The sequence below is a fragment of the Phacochoerus africanus genome, chromosome 2 (genome assembly GCF_016906955.1).
Source record: "Phacochoerus africanus isolate WHEZ1 chromosome 2, ROS_Pafr_v1, whole genome shotgun sequence".
Classification (NCBI taxonomy): Eukaryota; Metazoa; Chordata; class Mammalia; order Artiodactyla; family Suidae; genus Phacochoerus; species Phacochoerus africanus.
Genome location: NC_062545.1, coordinates 186,968,090 through 186,980,952, shown reverse-complemented (window position 1 = coordinate 186,980,952; position 12,863 = coordinate 186,968,090). Strand labels below are relative to the sequence as shown.

General features: G+C 42.8%; 1 protein-coding gene across 1 annotated transcript in view; it reads left to right on the top strand.

Moving 5' to 3' along the window:
* Nucleotides 1-12,863, top strand: part of ATG14 (autophagy related 14) — a 40,883-nt gene that overhangs the window by 17,670 nt on the left and 10,350 nt on the right. Inside the window, exons 4-7 of the mRNA XM_047767412.1 lie at nt 937-1,018; nt 5,461-5,698; nt 8,793-9,022; nt 11,022-11,139. Of these exons, the coding sequence (XP_047623368.1) occupies nt 937-1,018; nt 5,461-5,698; nt 8,793-9,022; nt 11,022-11,139 (668 nt within the window). The remainder of the gene's footprint in view (nt 1-936; nt 1,019-5,460; nt 5,699-8,792; nt 9,023-11,021; nt 11,140-12,863) is intronic.

The following is a 12,863-nucleotide window of genomic DNA, read 5'->3' as shown; positions in this document are numbered from 1 at the left end:
TTGTATAAAAGCAGTTTCATGTTTCATATTTTCTGATGCTTTTCAAGAAGTCTTACATGAGTTATACACTTTAAAAAAAAAAAAAAAAAAAAGGAGTTCCTGTAGTGGTGCGGTATTTAGCGAATCCGACTAGGAACCATGAGGTTGCAGGTTCGATCCCTGCCCTTGCTCAGTGGGTTAATGATCCGGTGTTGCTGTGAGCTGTGGTGTAGGTCACAGATGCAGCTCGGATCTGGCATTGCTGTGGCTCTGGCTTAGGCCGGTGGCTACGGCTGTGATTAGACCCCTAGCTTGGGAACCTCCATATGCCGCAGGAGTGGCCCTAGAAAAGGCAAGAAGACAAAAAAAAAAAGCTTCTGTTTTATTGCAGTTTTTATTTTTTGCAAGTAGTATTTGCTTGTTATATCAGTGAGATGATACAGTGATGGTCTCCTCAGTTACCAGCACTGAGAGTTTAGAGCTGGGCATCCATAGAAGTCTCTGATGATGCACATATTCTCTGTCTTTATTGCCGGCTGTGTACCATTAGCCACACGTGGTGTTGACGTGTACCACCTGCCATGTGGGTAGTAGGAGTAGGAGCTGGATTTTTAAATTTTATGTAATCTAATTGACTTTCAGATAGCCACATGGGACTAGTAGCTATATATTAGATGGGGCAAGTTAAGGGAATGTCCTTCAACATTTTTCTCTGTGCTTATTAACACATAAAAGAACTATGTAAATTTCTCCTCTCTTGTGGTTTCTGCACTGAACCAGAATAACATTTATTCTTTTTTATAATCCACTAGTTACAAAAGCTATAATAAATATATTGGTCTTTTCTTCATTACATTTTCTGAGATACACCTCAAAATAAGTAGTGGTCCCAGATGGATAATCTTATTAATCATAAGAGACCAACATTTGTGATATTTATTGCATACCTTTTTTAAGAGATGGAAAATAATGTCCTACAAGATGAGGATTGAACAACTGAAACAAACTATATGTAAAGGAAATGAAGAAATGAAGAAAAGTAAGTAATTTTGCTCACTTCTCTCTATCATCCCTAATAAAGGGCTCATGTGGAATCTTGTGGGGTTAAGAAACTAGAGAGACTGAAGGGAGGGGAGAGGCAACAGCAACCTGGAAGATTTTACTGCTTGCCTTTCTTTCTTTCTTTCTTTTTTTTTTTTTTGGCTTTTTTGCTATTTCTTTGGGCCACTCCTGTGGCATATGGAGGTTCCCAGGCTAGGGGTCGAATTGGAGCTGTAGCCACTGGCCTACGCCAGAGCCACAGCAACGCGGGATCCGAGCCGCGTCTGCAACCTACACCACAGCTCACAGCAACACCGGATCGTTAACCCACTGAGCAAGGGCAGGGATCGAACCCGCAACCTCATGGTTCCTAGTTGGATTCGTTAACCACTGCGCCACCACGGGAACTCCCCTTTCTTTCTTTGTAAAACATTTGTATAAGGAATAAGTGTGTGTTTATATATTTCAAATATGTATATTATAAATCATGCATGTATCTATGCATACACATGCAAATGTAATGACCTTTAAATAAACTGCTACTTTTCTAAATTAAAAAAGTTAAAGAATGTATGTGTCCCATGTCCCTTAGCTGATAGGAAGCTCAGCATTTTTCTTGGTACTCGGGTATGGTAATTATTAGTTCATACCAGAAGCACAGAATATTGGCTTTTTCTCCATCAAGGAGTATTATACATATTTTAATCTGTATCGATCTTGCATTACATTTGTGTACTTCCTACCTTATCACATATGGTTGTCCAGATTTAGAAGCGTCCTTTTAGAACTCTTGTGTCCTTAGAAGTAACCCTTGTATTTTTAAAGATCAGTGTTTAAAGTTTAGAATGGGTTGCCATCATAACCTTGTGACTCACTTTCTTGTCCATTTATTGCTTTCAGAAGCAAATATTTTATAGTGGGATGTAATGGTGTAAACGCTGCCTTTGAGAATGCTTGTCCTGGTAAGGTGCTTGCATCAAGTTTCACAGGATTAGTAAGCTAGAGAACCAGGGTACCCCAGTGAGGCGGTGTTCAGGACTATAGCAGCCACTCGGGAGTATGGCTTGTGCTCTGCCCAGGCTCCAGGCCAGTAGCTGTGCAGGGGCTCATGACTTGCCATGGGTTCACTCCCTTTCCCCTCCTCCCTGTTTGTCATGTGAGGAATTTGCCATGGGCCATTTGAGAACCTCCTGCAATTGCTGGATTTACTGAGCTTGTGCACTTTTCTGATGAGCAAGTTTATTTTATTTTAGGGCCACACTTGCGGCATATGGAGTTTCCCAGGCTAGGGGTTGAGTCAGAGAGAGCTACAGCTGCCGGCCTGCACCGCAGCCACAGCCATGCCAGATCTGAGCCTCGTCTGCAACCTACAACACAGCTCATGGCAACACCGGATCCTTAACCCACTGAGAGAGGTCAGGGATCGAACCCTTAACCTCATGGTTCCTAGTGGGATTCGTTTCTGCTACGCCCTGACGGGAACTCCTGATGAGCAAGTTCAAAGCTTCAATCAGCTCTTTTTAATAGGTTCCTGACCCCAAAATACAGAAGCAGCAACCGCAGAAAATAAAAGATACGGTTCTAATTTAGTGGACCCCGTAAGTGTGGTTTTCATCCCTAGCAAATCATCAGGATGACCTGGCAACCTTTTTTAAGATGTAGAGAGAGAACCCTGGGACCTGCCCTGAACTTAGGAAGTTAACATCTCATGCACGGGGACTGAGGCCAATAGTTCTTCAACTGTCTCTAGTAAAAGACTGCTTTCCCTTTCTTTTACAATGTGTTGTAAACTGATACTAATACTTTTGTGAAATATGATGTAGTTACTAGAAAAACGATCGTACACCTGGATATCATGGCACTGTCAAATAGCTATGTCAAAAAAAAAAAGTTCTTGGAGTTCCCGCTATGGCACAGCAGGACCGCTGGCATCTTGGGAGCGCCAGGGCGCAGGTTCTATCCCCAGCCCAGCATAGTGGGTTTAGGATCCGGTGTTTCCACAGCTGTGGCCTAGGTTACAACTATGGTTCAGATATGATCCCTGGCCGGGAAACTCCATATCCCAGAGGGCTTGGTCTGTATTTCTTTACTTTTCTTGTCTGGTAAAAGTTTGCAGACAGGCCAGATCCATAGCTCATGCTCTAGTAGTAGCACTGTTCTGATGATCTGTGAGCCTGGCGCACCACTGCTCTTTAGAACATAAATAGAGTCTGGTTGCCACCCTCTAGACCAGACTCATAAAACTTTGCAAACAATTTTAAGAGAGTTAATGGATTCCAAAAGCTATGCATGAGCTCAAGTCCAGGATTAGATTAAGAGATTGCTACTTAATAAGTACTCTGTCCTTTTTAAAAAATATCTGATTTTGTTGTCAAAATATCAAATATATCCAGAAAAGCATAAATTATAAACTGTAGAGCCTGATAAATATTTCTCCAGAATCTTTTCATTTAGATAGGAACAGTTGGATTGTATTTGAAATTTCAGAGTTGATTTGATCTGTGATACAGACAGTTACTTGTCCAGAAAAGCAAGTGTAGATTATAGGCACAGCATCCAAATGTTTTAATGGTCAGGGAGAAATGGCATGGAGAGAGGGGCGAATTAAATTCTGAGTCTGCACTAGTGAAGGTTGGGTGACTGATGATTTCCTGCTACCTTGAGGAGTCCTGATAATAAACTGGAAAATGTCCTTTAAAAATCTGACCACCATACAGCTCAGGTGCTCAGGCCATGGCTAGTCAGGTATGTTTGAGCATTGTTAAGAGCTCAGTAGAGATCATGAAAATGAATGAACTTGCTGCAAAATGTGTGATAGAACCAGGGATTTAACTTTTAGGACATTCGTATTGAGCAGGAATGGTGAAGAGATGTATCTGAGGGGGCAAAAAAGTAAGAAACCTTATGCTTGCAATGAAATAACTAGGTTCATTGGTCCTCAGTTGAGGAGGGTGGTTTTGGTCCACAGGCATTTATCAACTGCTTCTATCCCAGTTAGGAGATGACAAGCCTTTTTTTGTTTTGTTTTGCTTTTTAGGGCCCCACCTGAGGCATATGGAAGTTTCCAGGCTAGGGGACAAATCAGAGCCATAACTGCCAGCCTATGCCACAGCTGCAGCAAAGCTAGATGTGAGCCTCATCTTCCAACCTACACCACAGTTAGCAGCAACACCAGATCCTTAACCCACTGAGCAAGACCAGGGATCAAACCCTCATCCTCGTGGATACTAGTTAGATTCGTTAACGCTGAGTCACAATGGGAACTCCCGGCAAGGCTTATTTAAGTAGTTCCACCTTGTGGAAAGGATTTGAGGTATCTGGTAATTGAGACTGGAGGGAAGGATGTGCAGAAGGGGACTGTAGGGTATGTGCCAGTCTGGTGGTGGCCAGGAATTGAGGGGTCTCGTCGGTATTTGATCAGCAGTGGAGAACCGCTGACACTGGCGATACTTTATGAAGACTGAGCCAGTGAGAGGCAGGAGGTGTGTGGGGTGGAGCCAACTGGAGGTAGGCGGAGTTTGGGTGAGACCAGTATTGTGACGTGGGAATGAAAGACCTAGATGTAAGGAACCATAGGACAGCTCATGGAATGGGCCATCAAAAGATTAATTTAGGAAGTGGACAGGTCAAAAGTAATTATGAAGTAGGGAACCTAGCTTAAAATAGGTTAAGAGAAAAGATAATGAGCTTGTTTTTGAACTTGTTTGAGTCCCATGGGTGTTCTTGGGTGTCTGAGATTTTAGAACCTGTTATTGCTACTTTAGAGAAGTTTAGCTACAACCCTATAACTGTAGCAGGTCTGTAAGGGCTTCATAAAAAAGACATACATTGAGCAGGACAAAGTGTCTACCTGTTTTCTTGGTTATGTCACCAGGCTCTGACTGCCCCCTTGAAGTGCTTATAATGCTTGTGGATGAGAGGCGCTCCCACCCTGTGGGGGCTGCCGCACTCCACTGTGACTTTGCTATACTCCTGGTCTCTCTGCTGCATGATCACCTGCCATGAGATTATCCCTGGGTTCTCTGAATGTAGCCTGAGGCACACTTAATAGTTTTCTAAGGAAAATCAGATAGCCAGTAAGTTTTTCAAACTTAGATCTCTTTTCTGCCCAGCGTGGCTTTTGTTCAGAGCCTGCTGTGAGAAAGGCAGGTACTAAACTCAAACCTGATAGTCTTGAGTGATGCTCACTAATGTTGATTACAAAGGGAGACCCAGAGTCACTTAAGTCATGGTCCCCTTTGCTCCATGTGTAATACCTACTTGAACTGAACTCTGTCTCCATACTTAGTGAACATCTTGTAGTTAATTTTATTGAGGTTTTGCCTTCAGTTGAGACTGCAGGGAAGCACTTAGGCTCTGGGGGCAGGAAGAGGTGGGGAGTCCATAGTAGCCAGGAACCATCCTTAGAGATAATTGTTGGGTGTGATTTATTCATTTTAGATTCTGAAGGCCTCCTCAAAACCAAGGAAAAGAATCAGAAACTTTATACTCGAGCACAACGGCATCAGGAGAAAAAGGAGAAGATTCAGAGGCACAATCGCAAACTTGGTGACCTGGTAGAAAAAAAAACCACTGACTTACGAGGTCATTATGAGCGTCTGGCAAATCTTCGGCGATCTCACATATTGGAGCTCACCTCTGTCATTTTTCCAATCGAGGAAGTAAAGACTACTGTGAGGTATGGTACTCGAGTCTTTTGACTCTAGGAAAACACAGGTTCCAAAGATCAAGTGTCTTTCAAGTATGTCAGCACCTCATTTATTGGGCCTCATTCTGGGTTTTCCTGGTAATGAAACTTAAGTCTTATCGGCTTCAGCAAACAGTACACACTGGGACAAAGTTGGGGAGGAGGCCAGGGTGAAGGGCAGTGTCCCTGGGCGGGGGGCAGACCTGTGTTCTCTCAGAGATGAGGTGTGGGCTCATACCCCTGATCAGGAACCACCTGGTGTGGCTGCAGGACCAGTTGAGCTGTTCAGTAGTTCAGTGCTGTGAGACAGGTTCTTGAGCCTGGAAGTCTGGTTTCCTTGTCTGTTAGAGGCGAGTGAGAAATGCCTACTTCACAGAGACATCCTGAGCTGAGATGGGAGAAAACACCTAGGGGTCTATTAATTGGTGGGCAAGACTTGCTGACTCAGCCTTTTCCTGGTAATTAGCACCTAGGGCACTGGATCGTGGATGTTGAGTCAGGCAGTAGTGCACAGACACCCTGAGGAGTCTTTGTGGTGGTTGTTTTCACCCAGCTGTTCCTTAGTCATCCAGGAACTTTAGAAAAAGACAGGTTCCAGGGACACAGTTCCAGCCTCCCAGTCATCTCGTGATACTTTATTAACTTCCCCAGATGATGCTGGGGATCATCCAGGTTTGGAAACTTCCACTGAAGAGTTTCGTTTGCTTTCTCACTAACCATCAGGTTGATGCAGTTGAGGGTTTTCTTGTCTGTCCTGTTCGCCCTCTCTTGCACCTTTCCCTATAACTGGACAGTCAGTCAGCTATTGCTTCTTAGGGCTTAATATTTTCTGCCTCTGCTTCAACCTGTCTTTTCCTCTGTTGCCAGAATTAGTGTCTTAAAAGCCTAGGACTTGCTTCTGGCTTGAAAAACTGCTCTCTGACTTTTTCTTTTTTCTTTATGCTTTTTAGGGCCGTACCTACAGCATATGGAAGTTCCCAGGCTAGGGGTTGAATTGGAGCTCCAGCCACAGGCCTATACCACAGCGACAGCAAAATCAGATCCAAGCCGCATCTGCAACCTACACCACAGCTCATGGCAATGCTGGATCCTTAAACCACTGAGGGAGGCCAGGGATCAAACCTGCGGTCTCATGGATACTAGTTGGGTTGCTTACCACTGAGCCACAAGGGGAACTAACTCTTGCTTTTGACTCTTACCAAGTGATTTGTCATTAGTAATAGATGGCAACTATAAAAGTAAAAAGGCAGATAAAAATAGAGAAGAAATGAAAGTTCATGGGAGTTCCCATTGTGGCAAAGCAGAAACGAATCCAACTGGGAACCATGAGGTTGCAGGTTCAATCCCTGGCCTTGCTCAGCTCAGTGGGCATTTTGAATCAGTGTGGAAAAGTTGGATTATCAAAAATTGGCAGAAAGACAGCTGGCCGGGCCTTTGAAGGGAAAAAAAAGCTGACATATGGAAACATAATTCTAAATTAAGTTTTCTTGGGCCAACATTCCAATCTTGGAACACATTACAATAAACCAAGACTAAGATACTATTCCAGAGTTGAGGAGACTAGGGAGATTGACAGCGGAATACCGAGTCTCAGAAGAGAAGACATGGAAAGCTTTCTTTCTCTTCCTTACTTAGTGTAGCACAGAAGGCCCTTCCCAGCCTATCCATTTTCAGCACCGTCTCCCGTCCCTCATTCCTTCTGCCTGCCACCATGCTGATCCTCTCTACTCCCGTGTTCTCCCCACCCCCCATTCCCACTCTCTAGACCACCAATTCTCAAAGTGTGGTCTGTGGGCCACTCTGGGTCCCTGAGACCCTTTCAGGGGGTCCATGCAGGTTAAAACTGTTTTTGTAATAATGCTAACACTTCATTTACCCTTTCACTGTGTTGACATTTGCACTGGCAGCTCCAAAGCCATGGAGGGTAAAACCTCTGTTGCTTTGACAGATTTCAAGGCAATGACATCAAACTGGTCGTTGTATTCCATCCCTGTCCTGGCACTGTAAAAGACCAGCCAGTTTCACATCAAAAATATTACTGATGGAGCAATATAAATTATTAATTTTATTTACATTTTATTAAGTCTTGATTCCCGTGTTTATATCTTTTGACTTAACGGTGCAGTGAGATGGACAGTCTGCAGAAAGCATGCTGCATGCACACTGAAGTAGCTCAAGGAAAAGACCCTAAGTGAGTTGCAAGCAGAAAGAGTTGGTTTTTTTTCATGGGATGTTGTATCTACTTGAAAGAACAACAGAAGGACCTAGGTATTAAAGAGATCTTCAGAAGTCATAATCAGTGCTACACTGTGCTAGATGACTCAACTGGTCAACACATAATGTCACTCTTGACTGTTTTCTTGTTTTGAGAAATACAGATTTTTTTTCATAAAAATATGTTACATGTAATGAGTTTATTATTTTTGAGTGAATTGAATTAAAAGTTTCTCAGATTTCTTTTTTCTTTCTTTCTTTTCTTTTTTTTTTTTTTTGCTTTTTAGGGCCACACCCACAGCACATGAAAGTTCCTGGGCTAGGGATTGAATCAGAGTTAAAGCTGCCGGCCTATACACCACAGCCACAGCAACACCAGATCTGAGCCACATCTGTGACCTACCCCACAGCTCATGGCAATGCAGGATCCTTAACCCACTGAGTGAGGCCAGGAATTGAACCCATGTCCTCATGGATACTAGTTGGGTTCGTTTCTGCTGAGCCACAGGGGAAATGCTCTAAAATTTTCTCAGATTTCTAATACAGTAAATATTAATAGAGCTAACCCACATCCATGAAAGCTCTTTGGGGTCCTCAAAGTATTTTTAAGCATGTAATGGGGTCTTAAGACCAGATAGTTTGAGGAGCTTATACTGGAAGACTTAATGCATGATGCCATCTTCCTCACATGCTGTGAGCTTCTGTGCCACAGCTGGTTTGATTTTTATATGTGATGGAATTCTTCATCTCTATATTCCAATTAAACTCCTATTCTCATGTGCATCTTCCCAGTCTTTTGCATATCTGCCAAGTAATTGCATGTTCTAAAAAACCCAGTCCCCTGACATCCATATGCATCTTTGGTTTGTAGAGATCCTGCAGATGTGTCTTCAGAGAGTGACAGTGCCATGACCTCCAGCACTGTGAGCAAGCTCGCCGAAGCCCGGAGGACGACTTACCTCTCGGGCAGATGGGTCTGTGATGACCACAATGGCGACACCAGCATTAGCATCACGGGGCCTTGGATTAGCCTTCCCAACAACGGAGACTACTCTGCCTACTACAATTGGGTGGAAGAAAAGAAAACCACGCAGGGCCCTGGTGAGAAGCAGGATAGTCTTTGAAAACTCGTATAAATATATGTATATTTTTCAAGTTTCAGGCTGGCTGGCTTGCTTGCTTGATTGATTGATTTATTCATTTATTTTTGTTTCTTTAGGGCCACACCTGCAGCATATGGAAGTTCCCAGGCTAGGGGTCGAATTGGAGTTGCAGCTGCAGGCTTATACCACAGCTCACTGTAACGCTGGATCCTTAACCCACTGAGCAAGGCCATGGATCAAACCTGCATCCTCATGGATCCTAGTCAGATTCGTTTCTGCTGAGCCATGATAGGAACTCCAAAGTATATTTTTTTAATGGAGGTAAAATTTATGTAACAAAATGAACAATTTTAAACTAAGAAATTCAGTGGCATTTGGTGCATTCTCAGTGTTGTGCAACCAATACCTCTATCTCGTTCCAAAGCATTTTTATCACCCAGACAGAAACTCTGGGGCTTGAATCAGTCATTCCCCACCCCCTCCACTCCTCAGGCCTTGGCAGCCACTCTCCTGCTTTTTGTTTTCATAGATGTGTCTTTTCTGGATATTTCGTATAAATGGGATCATGCAGTATGTGGCCTTTAGTGTCTGGCTTTTTTTGTTTAGCATAATGTTTTCAAGGTTCATTCACATTGTATGTAGTGTGTATCAGCATTTCATTCTTTTTATGGCTGAATAACATTCCATTGCATGGATATGCCACATTTTATTTATCCATTGTGGATGGACTGAAAACATGTATTTTTTAAGATATTTCACCTTTGGGGGTCAGTATTGTTTCATTTATATGAAAAGATCTCACTGTTTAAAGAAGTGTCTTTAGCCTTTTGTGTCCTATTTTTATAGTTTCCAAGTTTATAAAAAACTTTTTTTTTTTAACCAGTCCTAAATGGAGATTGAAATACCACAGTAGAAAAACTCTTTAAAGCCCCAATAGCTAGAGTTCCCGTTGGGGCTCAGCAGATTAAGATCCCTGCCCTTGCTCAGTGGGTTAACGATTTGGCATTGCCATGAGCTGTGGTATAGGTTACAGACACAGCTCAGATCCCGTGTTGCTGTGGCTCTGGCATAGGCCGGTGGCTACAGCTCTGATTCGGCCCCTAGCCTGGGAACCTCCATATGCCGCGGGAGTGGCCCAAGAAATAGCAAAGAGACAAAAAAATAAAAGAAGAAGAAGAAGAACCCGACTATTATCTGTGAAGATGCAGGTTTGATCCCTGGCCTTGCTCAGTGAATTAAGGATCTGGCGCTGCTGCAAGCTGTGGCATAGGTCGCAGACATGGCTCAGATCTGGCATTGCTGTGGCTGTGGTATACACCTGCAACTCCAATTCAACCTCTAGCTCAGGAACTTCCTTCCAAGTGCCAAAGATGCAGCCCTAAAAAGTTAAAGAAAAAAAAATTTAAAAACTCAGTAGCTTCTTTTTTGTGGAGAAAGATTACTCATTTAACCATCCAGCAAGTATTTAGCGAGTATGTGCTTTCTGTCACCCACAGTGCTGGGTGCTGGTGATACAGAGGTGATGTCGCCAAGACAGGCACAGGTGACTTTACCTTTCTGTGGAGAGGAAAGGAAGCAGTCATGATCAAAGGCATCACACATTGAGTGTGGGTTATGGACGGAACCAGCACCATCGTGGGATGGGGCTACCAAGGAAGAGCTTACTTTTCTCCAGGGTAGTCAGGGGAGGCCTCTCTGAGGAGGTGACGTTTAATTTGAGCATTAATTGTTCAGATAAATAATACCTTATGTCCAAGCAGCTCAGACTTCACTTTCATTTTTGCTGGGTCCATTTAGGCCCATTTGCTTAGGTTACATTCCACACAGCAAAAGTCATAAACAATGAAATAATAATGTCTAGCCATGGACTTTTATTAGAGTAAAGCATAGCCATCAATAATGTCTTGATAAAACCACACATCTCAGAAATCTAGGTTCATTAATATTTTTGTTGAAATTAAAGTTTCTTCTGTGTGGCTCTTGTTTTTATTCTTTAGACATGGAGCATAATAACCCTGCTTACACAATCAGTGCTGCACTGTGCTATGCCACTCAGCTGGTCAACATTTTATCTCATATACTCGACGTGAACCTTCCCAAAAAGTTGTGCAACAGGCAAGTGATGTCATATTTATCATGGCTCTCTCATTTTCCTATTGTGTTTATTTTAATTAGAACAAAAACAGTGGAGTTCCCATTGTGGCTCAGTGGTAATAAACCGAACTAGTATCATGAGGATGCGAGTGCGATCCCTGGCCTCGCTCAGTGGGTTAAGGATCTAGCGTTGCTGTGAGCTGTGGTGTAGTTTGCAGATGAGGCTCAGGTCTGGAGTTGCTGTGGCTGTGGTATAGGCCAGCAGCTGCAGCTCCACCTGGACCCCAAGCCTGCAAACTTCCATGTCCCAGGTGTGGCCTTAAAAAGCAAAAACAAACAAGAATTTAAGTATTATTCAGACAGAAAAAGTCTGACCATGAAATATTGAGGTTGATTGCATAAGCCTAATGTGCAAATTCATGACATTGTCTTAAAATTGCCCATGAGGTCTTTAAAAAGAACACAGATTTCCCCCCATGTGAAAAGATAACTGAAGGAAAAACCAGGATATTCAGAGGGTATGCTTATGGGTAAGAACAAGTGAATTGTAACACTTTAATATTGTTTTGGTTTTTTTTAAGTAACAGGGTTTGGTTTTGTTTTTGTTTTTTGTTTTTTTGTTTTTTGCTATTTTAGGGCCTTACCCGCAGCATATGGAGGTTCCCAGGCTAAGGGTTGAATCGGAGCTGTAGCCACTGGCCTACACCACAGCCACAGCAACACGTGATCCAAGCTGCATCTGCAGCCTACACTATAGCTCACAGCAGTGCCAGATCCTTAACCCACTGAGCAAAGCCAGGGATCAAACCCACATCCTCATGGATCCTAGTCGGGTTCGTTAACTGCTGAGCCACAAAGGGAACTCCATAGTTATTTTTTTTTAATAAATTTTATTGGAGTATTGGTGACTTAAAGTGTTTTGTTAGTTTCAGGTGTACAGTAAAGTGAATCAGCCATGCATGTACATATATATCCATTCTTTTTCATATTCTTTGCCCATATATATTATCACAGATTATTGAATAGATTTCCCTGAGCTGTATAGTAGTAGGTCCTTATTACTGATCGATTTTATATATAGTGGTATGTATAGGCCAAACCATTCCTCCCCACAGTGTTTCCCCTTTGGTAACCATAACTTTGGTTTTGAAATCTCTGAGTCTGCTTTGTGAATAAGTTTTTTTTTTTTTTTGTCTTTTTGCTATTTCTTGGGCCGCTCCCACAGCATATGGAGGTTCCCAGGCTAGGGGTTGAATCTGAGCTGTAGCCACCGGCCTATGCCAGAGCCACAGCAAAGCTGGATCTGAGCCGTGTCTGCAACCTACACCATAGCTCGTGGCAACGCTGGATCGTTAACCCACTGAGCAAGGGCAGGGACCGAACCCGCAACCTCATGGTTCCTAGTTGGATTCGTTAACCCCTGCGCCACGATGGGAACTCCGTGAATAAGTTCTTTTATATCATTTTTATTAGATTCCACATGTTAGTGATCTCCTGTGATAATTGTCTGTCTGACTTTATTCAGTATGATAATTTCTAGGTCCATCCATGTTGCTACAAATGGCATTATTTCATTCTTTTTATGGCTGAGTAATATTCCATTTTATGTATGTACCACATCTTCTTTATCCAGTCCTCTGTTGATGGACACTTAGATTGCTTTCATGTTTTGGCTAACCCAATCATAAAATGGTCAGAAGATCTAAATAGACATTTCTCAAAAATAAATAAATAGACAGATGGCT